The sequence below is a fragment of the Channa argus genome, chromosome 14, assembly GCF_033026475.1.
Source record: "Channa argus isolate prfri chromosome 14, Channa argus male v1.0, whole genome shotgun sequence".
Taxonomy (NCBI): Eukaryota; Metazoa; Chordata; class Actinopteri; order Anabantiformes; family Channidae; genus Channa; species Channa argus.
The window spans coordinates 2214991-2238277 of NC_090210.1; the positions used below are offsets into that span (position 1 = coordinate 2214991).

At 38.2% G+C, this 23287-nt stretch overlaps 1 protein-coding gene across 1 annotated transcript; it reads left to right on the forward strand.

Annotated features, from left to right (window-relative positions):
• On the forward strand, positions 1 to 22819 carry rb1cc1 (RB1-inducible coiled-coil 1). The gene is made up of 23 exons (XM_067474419.1): positions 1 to 361; positions 1349 to 1481; positions 1563 to 1689; positions 1783 to 1953; positions 2145 to 2347; positions 2574 to 2988; positions 3103 to 3273; positions 3360 to 3544; positions 3724 to 3910; positions 6173 to 6254; positions 6390 to 6454; positions 6562 to 6665; positions 6962 to 7088; positions 7715 to 9648; positions 9870 to 10056; positions 16455 to 16563; positions 16791 to 17088; positions 20353 to 20404; positions 20504 to 20551; positions 21005 to 21063; positions 21231 to 21358; positions 21592 to 21662; positions 21912 to 22819. The coding sequence occupies exons 2-23, from the start codon at positions 1411 to 1413 to the stop codon at positions 21987 to 21989; spliced, it is 4872 nt and encodes a 1623-aa protein (XP_067330520.1). The 5' UTR covers positions 1 to 361; positions 1349 to 1410; the 3' UTR covers positions 21990 to 22819.
• The last annotated feature ends 468 nt before the right edge of the window (positions 22820 to 23287 follow it).

Below are 23287 nucleotides of genomic sequence, written 5' to 3' on the forward strand. Positions count from 1 at the left end.
CCGCACATCAGCAGATGACAACAACAAAACAGACAGGGCAGCTGAGAGGGTGTTAGCGTTGTTAGCTAGTTGAAATAAACAATTGGTGGTGTGGTCCGTGTGTGCTACTATTTCGGCTGGAGTTTGCCTGAATAGGAATTTACAAAAACAATATGGTTAATATGTGGAACTAGCAATGGTTGTCAGTTTTGCTATTCTAGTTTAGTCTAGCTAACGTTAGCTTGAGCAGCTTGCAAAGCTAGCTCTATGTTTGCCAAGCTAAAACAGGGCAGCTAGCTAGCTTAGTTGCTAGCTTGTTAGCTAGCTCACTCTAGCCTAGCGGAGGTAGAGACTAAGAACAGGGTGATACGAGCAAAGTGAGGTAAGACCAACGAAATCATTTGTTACATGAATTTAACACGGGCTCGCACTCTTATTCCTAAATAAGTTTATCTACGCGATATTAGCTAGTTTTAACACCCTTACTACATTTGTCAAAATCATCGACGTTAGAAAAATATATCCTGCGCTAGCCAGTTAGCCGGGTTGTTGTTATTATTGACTAGCTGGCTTGCTAGCAGCCGTTTGTGGCTCCTTCTTCGGCACTTTAACCATGACCAGCTGGAGGCCATGGATTTTAATATTAGCCTCCTCTGTTTTAAAAACAACACATCTAAACATTCGTGCTCGGGTCAGTCTGAAGGATATGGATCGGTCCACAGAATTACGAACTGCTATGGAAGGCAATTAGCTGTGTTAACCAGATAACCTAACTAGATTGTTATGGCAACTTTGTTGGTGAGGTGCTTTATATTGTCACGCTAACAACTAACAGTTACTTTGCGCCTAGTTTGTTTTGCAATAGCTGTCTTTAACTCTCAGTAGTGAACGCTTTTCTGACTTGGCGCCCTCCAAATAAACGTCAACCGAAGATTAGACCTAAACATAAAGTTTTTTCTCATGTATTAAAACCCAGACAGTAGCCAGTAACCAAGGACATGGTGACTCAGCTAACATTACTAAGCTAATATTTCAGCAGACAAAAAGTTGCAAGAGACTAACCGGTTAAGTGATCAGTTATAAGGGATGTTACGTTAGCTTTAAGTCTGCGTGGATGGTAGAAATGATCTCGAGAACTACCTCGAGACTATCTTAATTATAGTCTTATACATAATTACAGACTATATTGTAGCAAGGAAACACCTTAGACAGGTTTTACAGAAGCAGAGTTTTGGGTTTAGAGCTTTGATGGAAGCAACGCCTGTCACCAGAGCCCAATTAATGAAATTAAAGAAGACAAAATAAAATGTAAAAATCTTTATTTGTATAACATGTTTCTGTTTGTGTGTGTTTTGTCTTTTTCTTGCAGGGTGGCCTTGAAGGACTAAATGAATGACATAGGCAAGTGCGAAGAACTCTGGAAGATTCAACATGAAGTTGTATGTGTTCCAGGTCAACAATGGCAGCACATTGACATTTGACACGGATCTTGCTGTCCAAACGTAAGAAACTGGCATTTTAGCAATTTTAGTCAGAAATCGTAGTCGGTGCATCTTGGCTGATAAGTTCTCTTTTTGCCTCAGTGTGTTGGAGTTAAAACATGCCATCCAAGCCAAATATAAGATTGCAATTCAACACCAAGTCCTCGTTGTCAATGGAGGGGAATGTATGGCTTCAGACAGACGAGTCTGCAGCTACAGTGCTGGCACTGTAAGTTTATTCACTATATTTGTGTTTGTATGCCTTCATGGCTGCATACAATATATTTTAATCACCAATGTCTTATTTCTGATGCCTGTTTAGGAAACCAACCCCATATTCCTGTTCAACAAAGAGATGATATTGTCTGATCGGGATCCCACAATCCCCAAAACCACCTTCTCAATTGAAAGTGAGATTCAGGTTAAGGTGGAGGAGTCTCTGCTAATGCCAGCTGTTTTTCACACCGTTGCCTCACGAACACAACTTGCTCTGGTATTTACCTGCTTTTTGAATACATTTTGTGCCGGCTTTAATTGCTGTGGAATGTTTTGACTGCAATTGGACATTACTCTTTATAGACTGAATATACGTGTAATACAAAACCACTAATCCATTAAGTATGGGATGCTCCTCAGTTATCCTGACATTGTTATTTCATTATTTTTTTTTTTCAACTTCTCTAGGAAATGTTTGAAGTTGCCAAGAAACTTTGCTCTTTCTGTGAGCGTCTGGTTCACGATGAACACCTTCAACACCAAGGCTGGGCTGCTATTATGGCTAATCTGGATGACTGCACTCTATCATATCAAAAGTTGCTTGTGAAATTTGAGTCTTCATACACAAATTATCAGCATGACTTGGAACAAATCAAGGTGAAACTTTCAAAGTAAGTGATGACACAGCGTATTATTATTTAAACTTATTTATAGTTGAAATGCAAAGTACTGTATGCTTTAGTGAGTTATATCTGTCAAAACAGTAGCAGTTTTAAATAGTTTAATCACACTCATAGCATGGTTCACTAAAATAACAATAATTGTATGCAATGATTACAGAAGTCCCAAAAATGTATTCAGCTTGACGTCTAAATGAACATTCTGTTATAAATACAGGTTGGGGACAGCAGTTTCTGTAATGGCCAGGATACCTCTGCTGGAATGTTTGACAAGACACAGTTACAGAGAGAGCATAGAGAAGTCAAGCTCAACCCCAGAAAAAGATTCAGATGAGACAGAAGAAGAAAAATCCACTGACTCTGTGCTTTGCGCAAATAATGTACAGAGGCCTTCCAAGTTATCATCCACCCTCTCTGCTTCAAAGATGGCCACATCTGAGCCAAGTGGTGACCAGGAAAAAAATAAAATGACTGACAGTGATGGGCTTAGAGCTGCATTATTAGATGATGAGAATCCAGAGCTCGCCAACCCATGTTCTTTCAATGTCACACTATTAGACTGGATCAACGTGCAAGACAGACCCAATGATGTGGAATCAGTTGTGAGGAAATGCTTTGACTCCATCAATAGAGTAAGTCAACGATGATGAAGAGCCATGTCAAAACATTTCCCTAAATATATGACTATACATTTCTTGTCTGTGTGTGGGGGATAGAAGTCTGTATTGAAATGCTGTTTCTTTCAGCTTGACCCACGGATCATTCAACCCTTCTTGGCAGATTGTCGTGACACAATTGCCAAGCTAGATAATCAAAACATGAAAGCCATTAAGGGGCTTGAGGACAGGTTGTATGCTCTAGACCAAATGATTGCAAGCTGTAAGAAATTGGTGAATGAACAGAAAGAACTTGCTCAGGTATGTAAAATAAGAGATCAACTCTATTTAACTACTTTTTGTATCGTCCGTTTTCATTAATTGTGCTTAAATCTTGTTTCTTGCAGGGATTTTTGGCCAATCAAAAGAGAGCTGAAAACCTGAAAGATACGTCTGTTCTGCCTGACTTGTGTCTGAGTCACACTAACCAGCTGATGATCATGCTGAACAACCACAGGAAGCTGCTAGACATCAAAAAGAAGTGCACCACTGCCAAACAAGAACTTGCAAACAACCTTCAAGTTCGACTCAAGTAAAACCAAATAACCACTTCTTCCTTCAGTATTTATTGCCTGATCTTGGTACTGTGTAACTTGATACTTTTTGGGCAGAGTGATTTTGCTTTGTTATGTTGAGTTTATGCTTGCTGTTTTTGAAAATGCTAAACTCAAGAAATAATTCTTTGTAACTTTGATACTGATTTTGAATTAGATGGTGCTGCTACGTGATGCTTCATGCAGACCAAGATGGGGAGAAGCTTCAGGCTCTACTCAGACTTCTGACAGAGCTAATGGAAAGAGTGAGAGTGGTAGAGGCTCTCAGTACTGTTCCCCAGATGTACTGCTTGGCAGTAGTGGAAGTCGTCAGGAGAAAAATGTTTATGCGCCATTACAGAGAGGTTAGTGCTGAATGCAGGTTTTGGACACTAACTTTATACACTGGTGGTTGACTGAAATGAGTTTTTGCAATGGTTGATGCCAGTTTTTTAGAGAGCAGGGAGGCTGATGGCTAATTTATAATCCCAATGTCTTTTTTATTTTTATTTTTTATTTCTTTTCTTTCTTTTTGCATCATATAAAAACAATTTAATAGTAGCAAATGAGAGGCAAAAATTCTCAGCATAAGTTGATGTTTATGACTAGATTAGAACAAATTTATATTACAAAAATATTATTCGTAGAGCGGCAACAATAGTTTTAAATCATCAAATACACACCCTCAGTTGGCTGCAAATAGCTAAAAACTACTCCACTCTGAATAATCATTAAGGTTACAATATGTGCTGATTCAGCCGATGATCATCTTGGAGGCTGTTGCATTTTATGTTGTTGAGCTGTGTGTGTTCTACCAACAGGAGTTTTTGTTGTTTATTTTACCACATCAATAATGCTGACATAAGTACAAAATAATGTATTTGTATAACACAGTAAAGTTCAACAGGAGCATCTTCGACAATTGTCATACAGCAGCTGAATCAGCGCCTCTAAAACAGTTTCAATAGTTTCACTTGAATGAAACATGAAAGCTACATCAAAAATCGTCGTTAATCACTGGGTTAGGTTTTAAAAGAATGAATAATGAAGAAATAAGTTCTTTTAGTGATGCAACACAAGAAGTTCCCTTTGCATATTGCAGGTAATTTTTATAACCATTATTTGGAAATGTCATTTTGAAAGGTATGTGCACATTTTAGTTTCTTTGCGAGAGGTAATGAAAGAAATTCAGAGGAAAATTGGAGATAATCCTAGCATACTGTAATGTAGCTACTGGTAATTAGTCTGAGCTGTGCAAGCCACACTTTTCAGATATTTACTTGTAGTCATTTTTGAAAACCAGGAAGGGCATCCGGTGTAAAAACTGTGCCAAATCAACATGTGGACAATGATCCGCTGTGGCGACCCTGAACTCACGGATAAGACGAAAGGACAAAAAAAATAAAAAAACTTTATCCCTAAAGAAGACCAACCGTTGATTAGGCTGTACCTAGAAAAGGTTACAAAGTAATCTTAGCGTTTAGATCTTATTTTCAGTTCACAGTTGGTACAGTAGCTAGTTTTGCTAATTGGTGGAGGAATGTAGCAAGGTTAGGTTTCCAGTCTGCAGGAGCCGTGTGCAGCAGGTGAAATGACAGGACTTCACTGCTGTCTCCGTAATGACACACATGGTTCTGTTTGCCTATTTTAGACTCGATTACATTCAAGAAGTCAACATACTAAGTCTTTTTCTCTCTCTCTCTCTTTCGCTGTCTCTCTCTCTGAATGTTCCTCTGAATATATGTGTGTGTGCATATGTCTTCCTGATCTTCTATTGCTACCTTCATTTGCAGTGTGGAAATGTTTGGAATGGTAATTAGAAGCTAAATTACACTAGTAGGACAAGCTTTTCCATGTGTGTTTCCTCTTCTTACTCTATTTGCCAATACCTCTGGTTTAGACTGTTTTGTAACTCAGGATGAGCTCTTATGAGTCTGAAAATTGGGGAGTAAACGTTGAGTATCTGAGTTATAAATTTTATTCTCATGCAGAAGTGGTTCAGAGTGCTAACTTCATAACCCATGTGTATTTTAATGGTAGCTTAGCTGCTTTTTGGATTTGTGTTCGAAGAAAGGGAGAGCTTGGCTGTGAGGATCAAAATGCAATCTGCAGCTCTTGAGTAGAATAAGATTTCCCTAAAAAAAATAAACAATAGAAAATTAATATTTGACTGTCAATGATGATAAGTCACCATAAATGAATGTATGGGAATGTCTGGTTTCCAGTGTTTTGATTCATTTCCTATTGTTAACCCACCAACAGTGTGGCCTTTTATGACCACCTAGGCCATTTTTCTGCTTTGAGCAAGATCTACCAGTCTCTCTCAAAAATACCACTGTAGTCTATGCATGTATTATTTTTTTTTTAACCCAGTTTCTTTTTTATTTTTTGGCAATTTGCAGTATGCACTTTCAAACTGTCATGAACTTAGTCTTTCTTTTAATTTATAGGGATAATCAAACATTGGTTACATACTTCTGAACAGGATTAATGCTAAATAATCTTTTTGACATATGTAAACCTGAGAAAACAGTGCCTCATGGCAGATCAATAGCATGCAAGTAAACACAATTCAACAAAATTCTGAAAGGTGACTGAGAAATAAAACAATTTATTACTGTTTGCAGTGGGCATACGCTCTTGTGAAGGATGGGAAGAGACTCTACGAGGCAGAGAAGTTCAAAAGGGAATCCTTTGGGAAACTTTTTAGTAAGTGTTTATTTTTTTTTTTTCATTTTTTCTTTTGAAATGTCCACTAAAGATATTTTTGTCACCACACAGTGCAATGTGAAATTGAAAAAAAACAAGGCCAGAGAATTGATCTATTTATTAATGTATTTTCAGGGAAGTCTTTCCTCAGAAATCGTTTGTTTAGAGGACTTGATTCATGGCCTCCAACATCATTTTGTGTAAGTTAGACTTTGAGACCAATATGATTAAGTAGGTTGTGTTATGTATATTATGTTCTCTGTATTTTAATGGGTTCATTCAATTGCTATGTTTATTTTGTTCATAGACGCGAAAGCCCAGAAGGTTTGATGATGAACTTCCAGACATCTCGCTTGATGACCTGCAGTACTTGAAATCTTGTTGTCCTGTAGAGGTGCAGCCTTTCCTTATGTAAGTCACTGACCAAAATATAATTTAAAAAAATTGAATGTTTTTTTTCTTTTAGTTTAGTCAAGTGTAAACAGAAAACACATTTTTCTTCAGTCCATGATCCATGTTTCGTGGTGCATGAAGGGAACAGTTGTCAAGCCAGGATCAAAGGGTTTTTTATAGTTTTGCTTTAATTGCCTTTGTGATTTCTTTATTTTTTTCTGCAAACTTTCTGCCTTAGAGTGTTTGTTCTTAAATAAAATTGCATAGTTTAAATACTCTAATCTTTTGATTGTCATTGTAACTTTTTTTGGCAGGGTTCCCACCATGTGTGACTTCGAGCCCTTAAATCGTCATGTAGAGACTCTTCACCAGCTTGTCAAAGCAGCTCAAAGTGTAGATGAGATGTCTCAAACCATTACTGACCTGCTAAGTGAACAAAGGGTAATGTTAACTTCACCAACAGCTATAAGTGTAGCTTTGATTTTTTTCCCATGTCCGGCTTTTCCTCACGCAACATTTTCTTTATTTACAGTTTACAGTAGCTGTTTGAGGATCAGTCAAATTCCAAGATAAAAATTTAATGATTAGTGTTTTACTAAAAAATGTAGCAGTGTCCATTAATAGTTATCGGATTTCATAGTTACGTTACTTACACCTAATATATGTCTGAATTCAAAATAAACTTTCCAGTTGCTGGCTTTATCGTATTAACTTGCCTTTCTCTTAAAGATTGAAATCTTAAATTAGGACTGAGTGTGATGTGAAGAAAAAAACACTAGGAGCAGCTGTGCAAAAGGAACAAAATTGTAACGCTGACGCAAAGTGGCAATTTCTCTCTGGTTTTCTGCATAAATTAGTCATGAAATGTGATCTGGCATTTAAATGACTGCAGAGAAAGCACTAATGTTTTTTTTTCTTTGAGATTTAGGATTTTATTTCATTGCTCAAAAACAAACAAATAAATTAAGTCAACAACACCAAACTTTAGCTAGAATGCAAATATTAATAAATGCCTGCTGCATGAATGAGCTGTTTGTATGTTCTCTCATCGTGTTTTGTCTTTGTAGGCATCTTTTTGTCAGAGCGCTCACAGATCAACTGTGCTGACTCCACAGTCTGAAAGCATACCTGGCACCTCAACAACGATGTCCTCCAAAACCCCTCCCACCCTTAGTCTTCAGGGACCCAAAAACCAGCCCCTACATGTTCCCATCCCAGCTCCTCTAGAGGATTTATCACCAGACAGCATTGATGCACAAACATTTGACTTTGAAACCATTGGTCATCCAAATATGGATCCAGTCCTGCAGCAGGGCTCCCTTGACCTGGATTCCCTAGCAGAGAGCCCTGAATCTGACTTCATGTCTGCTGTTAATGAGTTTGTAATTGAAGAGAACTTGACCTCTCCAAATCCCATCAGTGATCCTACTAGCCCTGAAATGATGGTGGAGTCACTGTACTCTTCGGTCATCAATGCTATTGACAACAAGCGTATACAGGATACCACAACACTAGAAAGGGAGAACTCAAGGATCACTGTTCTAAAACAACTTATTGACAAGTACCGATCTGCTGCAGAAGGGTCCCATTCTAACTTAAGAAGTGTAAAGGATGATCTTGATCACTTACGTGGTCTAGTATTAAAAGAACATCATGACTTTGGCTTTGTCCTGAGTAGTATGTCAACAGAGGTGCATAACATTGTAGACAGCTTCCAGACGCAAGAACTGGAGTTAAAGGAGCAGCATCAAAGTGAGCTTCTTTGCCTTCGGCAAGAACTTGAGAAGCAGGTTCAGACACTAACAGAGGAAAACCAAGTAAACCAGAATATTGTCAGAGATGTACAGCGTGCAATGCTAGAGCTGGAGGGGCTCATGGAGCGCAAAGAGAAAGAGCTTACGCAGTTGGAGAATGAGAGAGAGCGATGGGTTCAAACAGAGAGTACCCAGGTGGATAGGATAAAAAATCTGGAGCAGATGATCAGTGATGAATCTAAAGAGATTAAGATGCTTTCAGCTTCAAGAGATTCACTGGAAAGCCAACTTGCCAATTTGCATTTTGAGATTGAGCGTGGCCAGCAGAAACTCCGGGAAGAGCTTGAAGTTGCTGAGAAATGTCACTTAAAGGAACTGGAGGACAGAATTAAGCAGGAGCACAAGGCAGAAAAGGAGACCCTTAAAAAGGACCACCAGGAGGCTTTGGAAAATCTGACTGCTGAACACATTGCAAAGTTAGGTGAGGTAGCTGATCAACATGCTGCTGCTCTTCGAGAAAAGGACAGCCAAATCACAAACTTTCAGGCTCGTGTTACTGAACTGGCAGAACTCCGCTGCAAACTAGAGATGGAGGTAGCCCTAAAAGAGTCAGAGACAGAAGAGACAAAGCTCCTACTTGAGGGGCTCAAAATGCAACAGGCTGAAGCCGTGAAGTCTCAGGTAGAGACTTACACCAGTGTCCTTAGTGAAGAGCTGACAGTTGTCAAAAAACAGCTTTGGATAAAAAATGAGGAGTATGAAGTCGACCTTGCAGAACTTAGGAGTCTCATGAGGATTGAGAAAGATCACTGCATATCAGAGCTGGTGGACAGACACGAGGAAGAAACAAATTTGTTGCACAACAAACTCTCTTCTCTGGAGCAAGAAGTCCACAATGCTGAGAGGAACAATGTTGACCAACAGCAGAAACATAAGCAAGAATTAGACCAGCAAGTGGCTGCTCTAAGGAAAGAAAATGAGAAGCAGCTGAGGGATTTCCAAGGACTGGAGCAACATCTGAGGACTGTTATCAGCAATTTACAGGCAGAAAATGACCTGCTCTCTAAAACACTAGAGCAGGACCAACAAGCAGTTGAGAAAGATTTAGACAAAGAAGAAGCTCCTAAGGTTCCATCACCAGAAGCCTTTAAAGAGTTAGAGCAGCAGAAGGAGGAGATGGAGAAGAGACTTTTAGAAAAAATTAGACAACTTGAGAATGAGCTTAGTGAGAGACAGTCTTCAATAAGGTAAATTATGATTATAATCACTTAAACAATAGAGACCTCTTTTAGTGTTTTGTGTATTTCCACTGTATTGTGTTTTACCTGACTAGTTGAATGTTAGCCTAAATTTAAGCAGGTTAAATTTAAAACTACACACTTGTACAGTTGATTATGAATAAACTGTTAACTATTTCTTAAAACACGACATATTCTGTCAAAATGAAAGTTTACTGTGTGCCTTTCAGTGATAAAGGGCTGCCACTGCATGCTGAAGGCCAAACAGGTGCCGGAACACCTCTGTCTCTAGACTCAGCACAACAAGAGCGGCTGCAGCAAGAAAGGGCCTCAATGCAATCCAAGATGGAGCTCCTGGAGAAGCAGAAGAATGAGGAGATGCAGAACCTCAAGACATCACTAATTGCAGAGCAGCAGGTTTGTGTTAGGCTAAATAGGCTAGAAGTGTACTGTGCTTGTGATGTTTAAGTATACTGGTAACAACTTTTTATGTTAATCCTACTACAGGCACAAGAAAAAGTAATGTCAACGTTTGCAATTTTTCTCCATAAATTGGTCATGAAATGTGATACGATCTTCAAGTCACAGATCAAAGACAGTATTTCTAAGCCGATAAAACAAAGTCGTGATCTTTTATGTCTTTATTTAACACACTCGTAAGTGTAGATTGTACATTGTTTCTATTAATGACAAATAATAGGTTAATAATTTGAAATTAATTAGCACAAACATTTCTCCTACATGCACCAGTTATAGCTATTTACTTTTTTTTTTTTCTCTGAATTGATCTAAAATTTATTTGACTCGGCATTTAGACTGTAGTTCCAGTTCATAATAAGGTTGCAACATTACGAAATTTAATGGCCCCGGTGGACTAATCTAGGAGTAAGCGCTACCTGACAGCTACCTGACAGTTCCTTATATTGGATGTGGAGAGAGGAATAAAAAGTGCAAAAAGTAGCAACAGACAAAACACTGGACAGGTTGGACACATTCAGCTAGTTATACCTGCAGAAAGGTACAGAGAGAGGGACAAGGAGTGAAGAGGGAGGGAGTTAATGGCACGAAATGGTGGCTATACATAGAAAGAGAGGAGAGAAGCTCAATGATTCAAAGGAGGTGCCAAGTAGACTTAGTCTGTGGCAGCATAACTAAGGATCAAAATCATTACTGCTAGATTTAATTATTAGCTTTGTTAAAAAGGAAAGGTTTTAAGTAGGGAGAGTGTGTTCCACTTAAATCTAAACTGGGAGCAGATTCCACAGGTGAGAAGCTTGATAGTTAAAGACTATGTCTTGCATTATTTTGCAAGCTTTACTTACATCAGAGTAATACCAATATTATACATATATTTTTTGTCTTTAGTAAATGCAGATAACTAAAACATTACATTACTGTTTTTTGGGTTTGCGTTTACAAAACAGTTGAGTCAGAATAATGTAAATAATTATGTAAATGAATTCTATCCCATATAGTTACTAAGGCACACAGTAGCAGATGGTTCAACTAACTACAGCATATTCAATTCAACTTTATTTATATAGCGGCAATTCACAACATTGGGGTGAGTGGAAAGCGGAGAGAGAAAAGAAAAGAGCAACAACAAAACATTGGGCAGGTAGGAAGGACCAGTAGCTGCACATTGGAAAACACACAGCTCCAATGTCAGGGACACCTGCAGAAAGGGACAGAGAGAGGGAGACAGAAGGAGAAAGACAACTACCGGAGAAAGAACACACACAGTTAATGTCATAGAGTGGTGACAATTGTGGGGTGAAGGAGAGAAGAGAAGGACAAGTGGCACAGGAAGGTAGAGCAGTTGTCCACCAATCTCACAGTTGTTGGTTCAGTTGTTGGTTCAATCCACACCTCCTCCAGTCACATGTCAAAATGTCCTTGAGCAAGACACTGAAATCCAACTTAGTTGCTCCCGGTGAGTGTTGGCCAGCTGCATAGCAGCTCCACCACCAGTGTATGAGTGTGTGTGTTATTGTGAGTGTGAATGGGTAAATAAGAAGCAGTGTAAAGTGCTTTGAGTGCCAATAGGTAGAAAAGTGCTGTATAAGTGCAGAACATTTACCATTTACAGGAGGAGGAAAGGAGCTCAGTGCACCGGGGGGTGGGTCCCTCAGCAGTCTAAGCTTATAGCAACATAACTATAACTAACAATAAGCTTCAAAGAGGAAGGTTTTAAGCCTAGACCTAAAAGTAGAGAGGTCTCCTTCCCGAATCTGAACTTGGAGCTGGTTCCACAGGAGAGGAGCTTCACAGCTAAATGCTCTACCTCCCATTCTACTTTTGGAAATTCTGGGAACCACAGGTAGGCCTGCATTCTGAGATCTAAGTGGTCTACTGGGATGATATAGTATTATGAGGTGTTTTACTGTATATATGATGGAGCCTGATCATTCAGAGGTTTATATGTAAGAAGCAGGGTTTTAAATTCTATTCTAGATTTAATGGGAAGCCAATGGAGAGAAGCTAGTGAAGGTGAAATATGATCTCTCTTGCTAGTTCCAGTCTGCACTCTTGCTGCAGCATTTTGGATTAGTTGCTGGCTCTTTAGGGAGTTACTGGGGCATCCTGAAAGTAGGGAATTACAGTAGTCCCACCTAGAAGTTACAATTGCATGGACCAGTTTTTTGGCATCACTTTGAGACAGGATGCTCCTAATTTTGGCAATGTTCCGTAGGTGGAAGAAGGCTGTTCTAGAAATTTGTTTTATATTTGAGACAAAGGACAAACCCTGGTCAAAAATAACCCCAAAGTTCCTTGCAGTAGTACTGGAGGCCAGACTTATGCCATCTAGAGTAACAATATAGTTGGACAGTATATTAATGAGCATTTTGGGCCCAAATCCTATGACTTCAGTTTTGTCTGAGTTTAGAAGTAAAAAAATTGTGGGACATCCAGGCTTTTATGTCTTGTAGGCTTGAAGCTTGATTAAATGTTTTTTTTTTTTTAAATCTGATTCCATAGATGGATATAGCTGAGTATCATCAGCATAACAATGGAAATTTATGGAGTGTTTTCTAATAATGTTGCCTAAAGGAGACTTGTATAAAAGTAAAAAGTAGCACAGAGCCTTGTGGAACTCCATAGCTAACCTTTGTGTGGATGAAGGATTCATCATTAACATGAACAAATTGAAGTCTATCAGATAAGATTTAAACCAACCTAGTGCAGTTCCTTTAATCCCAATTTAATGTTCCAGTCTCTGTAATAAAATGTTGTGATCAATTGTATTGAATGCAGCACTAAGATTTAACAGAACAAGTATCGAGACTAGTCCAACAGAAGTCAATAGAAGATTGTTGCTGACTTTTACCAGTGCTGTTTCTGTACTATGATGAACTCTAAATCCTGACTGAAAGTCTTTATACAAATGACTCCTGTAAAGTTGGTCACATAATTGTTTTGCAACTGCTTTTTCATTTATTTTAGAAATAAAGGGGAGATTAGATATTGGTCTGTAATTGGCTAAAACACCTGGGTCGAGACAGGGTTTTTTAAGTAAGTAGTTAAGTAGTAGTTTAATTACAGCTACCTTATAGGCCTGTGGTCAATAGCCTGTTTCTAAAGATAAATCGATGATATTTAATACGAATGTATCTATTAAGGGTAAAGCTTCCTTGAGCAGCTTAGTTGGAATAGGGTCTAGCAGACAGGTTGTTGGTTTAGATGAGGTAATAATTGAAGTTAGCTCAGAGAGATCTATGGGTAAAAAGCAGTCTAACAGGGAGTGGGGCCTTATCAATGACTCTAACACTGCTGTATGTGAAGCTCTATCTGTAATATTTGGGGGGAGGATTTAGTGAATTCTTTCTCTAATAACTACAATTTTATTCACAAACAGAGTTGTAAAGTCATTGCTGCTCAGAGTTAATAGAATATTAGGCTCATGATGGACAGGCTGACAGATGAGGTTTAAAGATGACATTGTGATTTGTATTAAGAGCAGGGAGCAGGTGGAGGAAAATCTAGCTCTGCTCTGTAAATCAGAGGAATGAAGGTTGGCCGCAGCATGACAGAATACATGTGTGTTAATGAGAGGGACCCAGGTGAGGTTACAGGGAGCAGAGTTGAAGAAGGTGCAGGACTTTAAGTAATTAGGGTCAACGGTTCAGAGCAACAGAGAGTGTGGAAAAAAGGTGAAGAGGCGAGTGCAGGCAGGTTGGAACGGGTGGAGAAAAGTGTCAGGTGTGTTGTGTGATAAGAGTATCAGCAAGAATGAAAGGAAAGGTGTTCAAGACGGTGGTGAGACCAGAGATGTTGTTCGGCTTAGAGACAGTGGCACTGAAGAAAAGAGGAGGCAGAGCTGTAGGTAGGTAAGGGAACAGCCAGAAGGAAAAGAAGAAGAGGCTCAAGAGGCACAGTTCTTGTTTTCCTTTGTTAATGATGAATAATTTGCTGTTCTGGCATCATAGAGAGCTTTTTAAAATACATTTTTAAACTTTTTTTTTCATGCTAAATGAGATTCTTCTAAATTTCTGGAACGCCACTTCCTTCGTGAGTTTCGTGTTGCCTGTTTTTAGTTGCGAGTTTTTGAACTATACCATGGAGATTGCCTTTTATGATTTACTACCTACTTTTTCAAAGGGGAAACACGAGTATTTTATGTATCCACTTAAATGATCACTTCGAGCACAGGTAGCTAGAAAACACAGAAGTGTTAGTGTTGACAGGACCTCATTCTGATGTTTGCTAGTTACTTAGCTTTAGCTCCACACACAGAAGCAATGCATCTTATTGTCAGAGATATCTCCTTAAAAAGAAGTTTTAATCTCAGAACAGTATATCAAAATCTTCTTTTCAGTCTATGCTTATCTCAGTGGATTGTCCAGACCCACGACCCAACTGACCGTCCAGAGTCATTCCGTAAACTGCTAGGGTCCCACATAGACAGCTATTCATGTCACAGTTCATGGCACTCTTGTGAGTCAAGATTCCTAATATAGACAGCTATCGTTTATTTTGGGCTTAAAAGTAAATTGCACAAATGTGTGCACTTTTAAAAAAAAATAGTTTTTCACATAGTAGACATTCTACACATTGTGCAGCCGTAACTGAAACGCACATATAACAAGTAACAAGTGTATACACCTGTTTACTGTGAACAGTCACCGCAAAAAGTGATCTCTATATTTTAAGAATCAATATTGAATCATTTCAAGGAGAAATATATAACAGTCTAATAAAAGAGAGTATTTTTATTTTTTTCTCAGCAAGTTGCACTTTATTTCAAGTTCAGTCTTGCACATCAACAAATCCTTCCTTAACCTGTGTATCCAGCAAAACCACTATTTCTGTGGAAGCACTATTTTGAATCTGATTTATAGCTTTACACAATATACTATCGAAGAAGCCGAAGAAAAAACAACTACTCTTTTATTTTTTCTCTCCTTACTCAGGTTTGTTTTTGTCGCTTTGTTTACAAAGGTTTATGGCCTGTCTTTTGTGGCTGACTTACAATTGTCTTACAATTCCTTACAATTCCTTTGTAGTTTGCACTGAAAGCATGTATTCTTTCTACACCACAACATTTCTAGTAAAAGTTGCATTACAACCCCACGTTTCACAATGCAGCACTTCACCAATAAGTGTAGGCAGGCATAGTGTTGGTCCCTCCCTCCCGTGGTCTTATTTAAAATACTTATTTGAGATATTAGGTTTGGGTAAAGAGCGTAGTTGTCATTTATATAAGGCCTTTTTGGACGTCCATAGTGAAAACTTTCTCTGTATGCAATGTCATGTTCGCCATGGTTTCTCTGCTCTGTTGTGTGGAGTAGCACTACTCTCTGTCACAAACAACAGGGGGGAGAGAGTGAGAAGAGATACTGCAACATAAATGCCAAAAACACATTTACTAAACTGATAATCTCACTCTCTGGTCTCTAAATGCTCCCAGATTAGAACCAACCTCTAGCACTAGTGCACCCAATTTTTTTTCACGTTTGCATGCTCTAATTTTTACTGCCAGATGCAAGCACAATGCTCGCACTGTTGAACCCTGGTTGTTGTAAAACTGTGGCAAAAACAAACTTTAGTTAGACACAATATACTGTTTTAGCTTACTTGTGTGAAGTGCTTACTTCAGGCAGTGTATGTTTTCTGCCATCAATATTTTAATGGATGCTTCTACAGCAGGGTATTCAATGACGTGTTGTTTATATGATGGTCAATGGTCGGCTGTAGCTTAGTTGGTAAGGCAGTCGTCCACGGACCACAGGGTCAGGGGTTTGATCCCCGGCTATATGTGGAAGTGTCTCTGGGGAAGACACCGAACCCCTAACAGCACATTCCCCTCCCCAGCTGTGCAGTGCTGGTCCAAACCTGGTAGAAATTGGGGAGGTTTGCGTCAGGAAGGGTATCCGCTGAAAAAACTGCCAAATCGACATGCGGACAGTGATCCACTGGGGTGACCATGAACTCACGGGATAAGCCCAAAGGACAAACAAACAAACAAACAAACAAATAAATAAATAAAGCACCACTTGTCCACAGGAAAGGACAACTAATTTGTCTTGATACATTTTAAATCATAGTTTTACTTAAGTAGAAATGTTGGTGTGGTCCTAGATATGTACTAGGGTACATATCTAGGACCACTAGATATGTATCAAACAGATTAGTAAGAATATAAACAATTGCACCTGTGGTTGCAAGCTGGTGTGATCTTAAAAATTAGCATCCTCTCATTATTTGTGCATTGATACACTGATAATCCATTTTCTGCTGTTCAAAAAGTGTTTAAGCTTCCTACAATTTTGATGTTGAATGTTTGTTGTTGTTTTTCCCCTCTCTCCTCCCCCCAGACTAATTTCAACACTGTATTAACTCGGGAGAAGCTAAAGAAGGAGCAGATCATTAATGAGCTCACTGAGAAGTTGCGTAAAGTTACCCAACAGCAGGAGAAGGACAAAGGTAAGGGCTGCCCATACTGAGTGCTCGAACGAAAATGTCAAATGTTTTTATAGCACAACATGGTGATCTTGCTAATACTTATACATTACAAAATCAATAATCCTATTCCTCATCTCCATTAATTACTATCATATTTTAAGAATAGCTAATGTTAGGAGTTGTTATAGATAATTTATATTGTCATATCTGTGCCTGACAGTGTTTTTATTTCTATTCACCTCTTACAGCTCTGATAGAGACTCTTTCTGAGGATCGGGCTAGTGTCATGCAGGAGAAAAAACACTTAGAAGAAGAACTTAACCATCTGCGCAGCACTGCACTGGTCTCCTCTGCCTACTTCACTTCTAACCCATCGGCTGAAGAGGGCACAGAAACCGGAACAGCAGCAGCAGCTAGAGCTCTGCCTGTAGCTGGGGCCTGCTTTTCTGATCCCTTGGCTGAAACCGAAAGACTGGCGTCTGTAGCAGCTATTCGAGAGGATGAACACGTTGATTCCGCAGTGGAAGCCAGCATGGTGACCGTCCAGTAAGCATCTTCTTTCCACTTAACACTGTTGATAGGTTTGAGATACAGGTGGGTTTATAAATACCTGAACAGTCTTTGTACTTTACCACATTGAATTTGAGATGAAACACTCAAGACGTCCAGACTTTCAGCTTCAATTCAAAGGGTTTGACAAAAGTGTGACATTACCCTGTAGGAATTACAGCCATTTTCATAAATAAATGATGGAACAAATGGCTGATAAGCACTTGCATGGCCAGGCATGCCATGTTTTCTTATTATTTCATGATTATTAAAATAAGTAAAAGCCTGGAGCTGGTTCTGAGTGTTAAGTTTGCATTTAGTAGCTGTTAATAGGAATTCTCATCACAAGCTCCTAAGAGGTGTCCATGCATGGTAAGAAGGCCTTCAATAGACTGAAAAAGCAAAATCAAATAACCAGGGAGATAACAGAGACAAGGGTAGTGGCTAATACAACAGTTTGGAACATTGTTTTAAAAAAAGGAATTAACTGGCAGCTCGGCAACAGCAAAAAAAACTCGAAGAGCATGGAAGACAACTAAAGTGGATGATCACAGAATTATGTCTATGGTGAAGAAGAATCATTTGACAGCATCTAGTCAAGTCGAGAAGACTGCTGGAGTCAGGGGTGTCACTGTCAAGAGACCGCTTTATGAATAAAATACAGAGGTGCAAACCACTGGTAACGCTCAAAAACAGGAAAACCACATTAGACACGTCTGGAAAAAGACTCTTTGGGCCAATGAAGCCAAGATTAATTTCTACTAAGATGATGGTTAGAGAAACATATGGATAAAGTAAGGAACAGCTCATGATTCCAAGCATACTGCACAATCGGTCAAACATGGTGGAGGCAGTATTATGGCATATGCATGTATGGCTGTCTACGGAATTGCTTCACTGGTGTTTACTGATGACCTAATAACTGCTGGTAAAAGTAGCAGGATGAATTCTGAAGTGCATAGAGCAATGCTCTGCTCATATTCAGCCAAACGCTGCAAAACTGATATTTCATAAAGCTACTCGAGAGTTTCTCAAAGCAAAGTAGCGGTAAATTCTTCACTGGCCAAGACGTTCACCTGGTCTCAACACTAAAGACAGAAAGACCCACAAACAAGCAGCAGCTGAAGGCAGTGGCAGTAAAGGCCTGGCAATGCATCTTGAGGGATGAAACTCAGCATTTGGTCATGTCAGTGGATTCCAGGCTTTAGACAGTATTAAAGGCAATACTTTGTAAATATGTCAATATGTCCTATTACTTACGAGCCACGAAAAATGGAGGTCTGTGTATGAAAATGGCTGTAATTGTAGAATGGTTAAAGCCACACCTTTGTCCTGACAGAGATCAGGTCAAAGCAGCCTTTTGTCCCAACCTAAATAAGACCCAGGCACTTCACCCGTTTTTGTATTTCCCCCTACTCCACACATAAGCTTTGGCCAAGATAAAAATTCTAAGTGTATATTTTAAAATAAGAACCATGTTTAGTAACATAACTCTGGGGCAAAGACATTTTTCCTCAAGCTTTTTAACAGGACATTCTTGGATAAGGGAAGCATCACAAATTTTTAAACTCTGTCTAAATCTGAATTTTATGAATGCTAGTTGTTTAATTACAAAATCAAAGTTACTGTATTTTAGTTTTTTGGAATTTAAGTATTTTGGATGTGATGAGAAAGCACTTCAACATGTGACCGCTTTGTTTCTGAGAGCAGTTCTTTCACATGCGTGTTAACACACATAAGAAGCCCCACAGAAATCAGTTTTTAATACATACATTGAATTTGTGTTTTGTCAGCTGGGATCTAACACTGCCAAACTAGGTTTTTATTTGTGTCTAAACCTGACCGAGGGACCATATGTCTTGATTGCACTATATTTTAGAGATAAGGTTACTAAAGTCAACCAAAGTTGAAGGCCACTTACTTACAACATTAAGTATTTATCTTCAGTGTTTTTTTTTTTTTTTGCGTTTTGCACTGAACTTCAATCAACCCTTAAATTTACATGCAGTTTAGTAATATGCTTCCAGTGAGCTTTGTCAAGCTAGCGGATTTTTTCGCTGTCCTGTAAATGAGAAACCTGCTCTCTGTAATCAGGGAAGGGTAACCTGATTTCCCAAGGTCAGTTTCTCCTGAAGAGTGCCAATTCCTCTGGCATGTATATGCATAACCAAGATTCTGTTGGCTATTTTAGCACATGTGCAGGACAGTTAGCTGAGTGAAAGGCTGAATGAAAGAGTTTATAATGTGGACTAAGACTCAAAGAACAGCAGTGGCAGTGGAACAGTTATATTATCTTTTAAAGGTTTTTGGGCAAAGCTTGCCCTTCAAATCCAGAAAGCTGAAACCCTGTACTGACCTGGATCGGTACCTTGTCAAATCTATGCCACAGGCACTTTATAGATGCACAGCATCAGTATTTGAAACCCTGGGTAGGTTCATTTCAAGTTTCATACTACAGTGAGCTTGCTTCTCAAAAGTTGCTATAACTTTAAATCAAGACAACCAAAATTCCAACCAAACTTGAAGCTAACAGAAAGTGTGCAGTAAATGGCTAAATAAGAAGCTTTAAAATTGGGCATTTCCCAATTGCCCAAGTTTTTTTCATTGAGTTACCAGCTTTCTTAAGTGCCATTATTGAAAGCCAAGTTATAAAAGGTGACTATATATATATATACATGGGTTGCTTAAGCACAGTTTAAGAATGCTATTACATTTCTTATTACAACATTACAGCCTGTTTACATTTTATCTCCCATCTATTATCATTCGAATGTAGTGGCAACTACTGTTGCAATTGGCAAAGGTAAATAAGTAGACATTATGGCTGCGACTATTAAGCAGGCTATGGCATAAAAATGAAACTGCCACCCAAGGCAGTGGGGCCAGCTTCAGCAGCACAACCCAAGCAAACACAAGTTAGATGTAACAACTTCCATCGGGGCCCATATCTGGGTACATAGTCTTTAGTTTAGTTTTTTTTTTTAGGGTAGATTAAGTTATGTTAAATGAGCCCAAAGCCAAGTCATTTTCATGTTCTTTGGTTTCTCTAAATAAACTGCTATTTTTCATTGAAATGTCAATATGCAGCACACATTTGTGCAGATTTGTCATAAATCTACAACATATGGATAGTAAAGTTGCAGCAGTCCTGAAGAAGGCTGCATGTACACACAGAAAAGAGCTTTTTAATGCTCTGATCATTTGGAATTGGTTAGTAGTGACAGAAAAAGGCTTTTTTTAATGAAATTATGTTTCTTACAGGGATAACATCCTGATTTCAGAGGAAAAACAGCGGATACTCCTACTTGAGAGGGTAAATAGAAACACTTTCTTTACCACATTGCATGTGATTCTACAGAAAGAAACGTTTTTTTGGTCTCCATTTATTTAATCAATCTCTTACATCTTTCAGACTTTACACATGAAGGAAGAAGAAAACAAGCGTCTAAGTCAAAGACTGGTCAGTTTATTGCTATGTAATTGCTATGTAATTAATATGTAAGACCTGCGCCACTAGGTGGCAGTAGCATCAAAGACTTAAATCCTAACCCTGGAGGGCAGGGAGCTTAGTGAAGAAGAATGGATTTTAGGAAGAGTCATTAGAATGAATTTTACTAATACTGCATGTTTTAAACACATGTATTTTGTATACGTTTTAAAATTAAGCTTAAAAGTTATTTTAATCAACCAATGACCCTGTTTGATTCACAATAAGAATAGTGACATAAATCAGAATAGATTTTTGTGAAATGCTGTCAGAAGAGTAGAAGTATGAATACTAATTACTAAGCCCATTTTCCCCAAATCTCCAGTTGGAAATATGTTAAAGAAGTCGTCCTGTAATTTATTTAAAGCCAATATTATTAACTCTTCTCTGTAACGTGTAATGTTGCCCTCATTTATTTCTTTGTAGATGTCTCAGAGCATGTCATCTGTATCATCACGGCATTCAGACAAGATCGCCATCAGAGAGTAAGTGAATATAAACCCTAGCATGTTTGTTTATGGGATTTTCATCATTACATGATGTAAAATGATACACATTTTAATATATTGTTATCATTTATTTAGTGTCTTTTTCAAGTTTTCAGAACTCTGTCGCCATCGCATTGTCATTTGTCCATTGTTTAATGTTTTAGCTTCCAGGTAGGCGATTTGGTTCTAATCATCCTGGATGAGAGGCATGACAACTACGTGCTGTTCACAGTTGGTCCCACTCTCTACTTCCTCCACTCAGAGTCTCTCACTGCACTGGACCTCAAACCAGGTCAGCCTAACCCTAAACCTTCTGTTACGATAATAGTTGAAGGATTAGTAAAAGAATTACCACTTTTTTATAACTTAAGCTTCATATGTCAAAGTTTATTTGACAATGACTGCATATAATATGTTCCCCTAAAATGCTTTGCAATGGTAAACCCATGCACAAACACATGTGTTTTGGTTTATTGAGCATTCAATGAGTACTTGTTTACCGACTCAATTCATTTCTTTGTTTAGCATCAGGGACCTCAAGGCGGCCATGGGTACTTGGAAAGGTGATGGAGAAGGAATATTGCCAAGCAAAAAAGGTGCAGTACTTACTCCTACCTTAGCTTTTAAAATGTGCTTATCTTAAGAATGAATATGCTGACACATATGGACTACAGTCTTGGAAATCTTTTAATGTTTTCTAACTTTTCATTCTGAGTTTGGCTTTATTGTTTAATGTATTGACTTATTCCATTTCAGTAATGCTATATTGTTCATGTGTGCATATTTTGAACTATTTTGAAAGTTTCTTACAAAGCCTTTTTTACTTGTCTCTTTTCTTTCACTAGGCCCAGAACAGGTTCAAGGTTCCTTTGGGAACCAAATTCTACAGAGTAAAAGCTGTTCCATGGAACAGAAAAGTATAATAGCCAAGCATTGAGCTAAAATGTATGTTTATATTGCTTAAATTTTTTGAACAAAACTTCACTTCATAATTCATAACCTGGAATTTGAAAGACCTTCCAAATGAGAAGAATCAAGGAGATCATCTTCATGCTAATTTGAGTTTCAGTTGAAAATCCACCCTTCTACCACATTTTTGCTTTATTTTATACCCAGATTTATTATTGTGGACCAAATGCTATTAACTTTATTAGGGCATTGCCCTAGACACCGTGGCATTATGCCATTTGACCTGTGTGTACAATTGAACAAAAATTTGGATGTTAAATATTAGTTCTCATTATCAGCCTTTGTCCATTTGTGGAAAATACTGTGTCATTATTAACATAATTAAATAAAAATATACATTTATTATAAATGTCTATTGAGGAATGTTCATGGCATGCATATTGATATATTTTCTTTGATTTATTTATCCAGATAAATGTTGTAGTGGGAAATGTAGTTAATGCTATTTGTTACTCAAAAAGCAGTATGGCCCTCTGTCAATACTAAAATGTAGATTATGGCTGACTGGTGGAAACAGTCATATTTGCGATCCTTGAAATGCACTTTCAAAAACAATGCTTTTGTTGATTTGAAAAGGGAAGTAATTGAGCTGTCAGAACTAAGTAAATATATCAGCACAAACTTCTCACTATCATAGATTATTGATATGTAGAAAGGAATAATTTGTGACTGTTTCATTATTAGACGACATTGTACATTACCCATCAAACCACACATGTAACAATAAATGACTGTATTGTAAAAGATAGAGTTTTGAAACAATAAAGGATTGATCCCAAACCTATTGTTGTGTGGCCAATTATTGTCAAATTTATGCTAAAAAATGTACATCATACTGTTGGACTCGCTATATTGTTCATTAGCAGGTGAAATTTTTTACTGCGTCATGGATAAAAACAATTACACCAATAGACAATTAATTGTTTTTGCAAGAACTTAATTGCTGGAAATGAAGAATTTTGTATTAACTAAGGAAAATAACTTATTATTTTAAAGCAAAGTACAAATGTGTCATTTTGTGTCTAAATGTGTCTAAATCTATGAAATTGCTTGTTAGGCTTTTAAAATTTGCTGGGGAATTCAGCAGTCAGTAGTATTCATTTGATTTATCCTTTTTTTTGCTTCCGTCAAAACATTAATGTTGGCACACTGCTGCAGGAAACAGACTTCAAAAAGGCTTCAAATCGGGGCCCAAGAACGATGCGGCCCTCATGGAGAAGGAAGCCCACCAACATCACTTTCCCAGTTCACA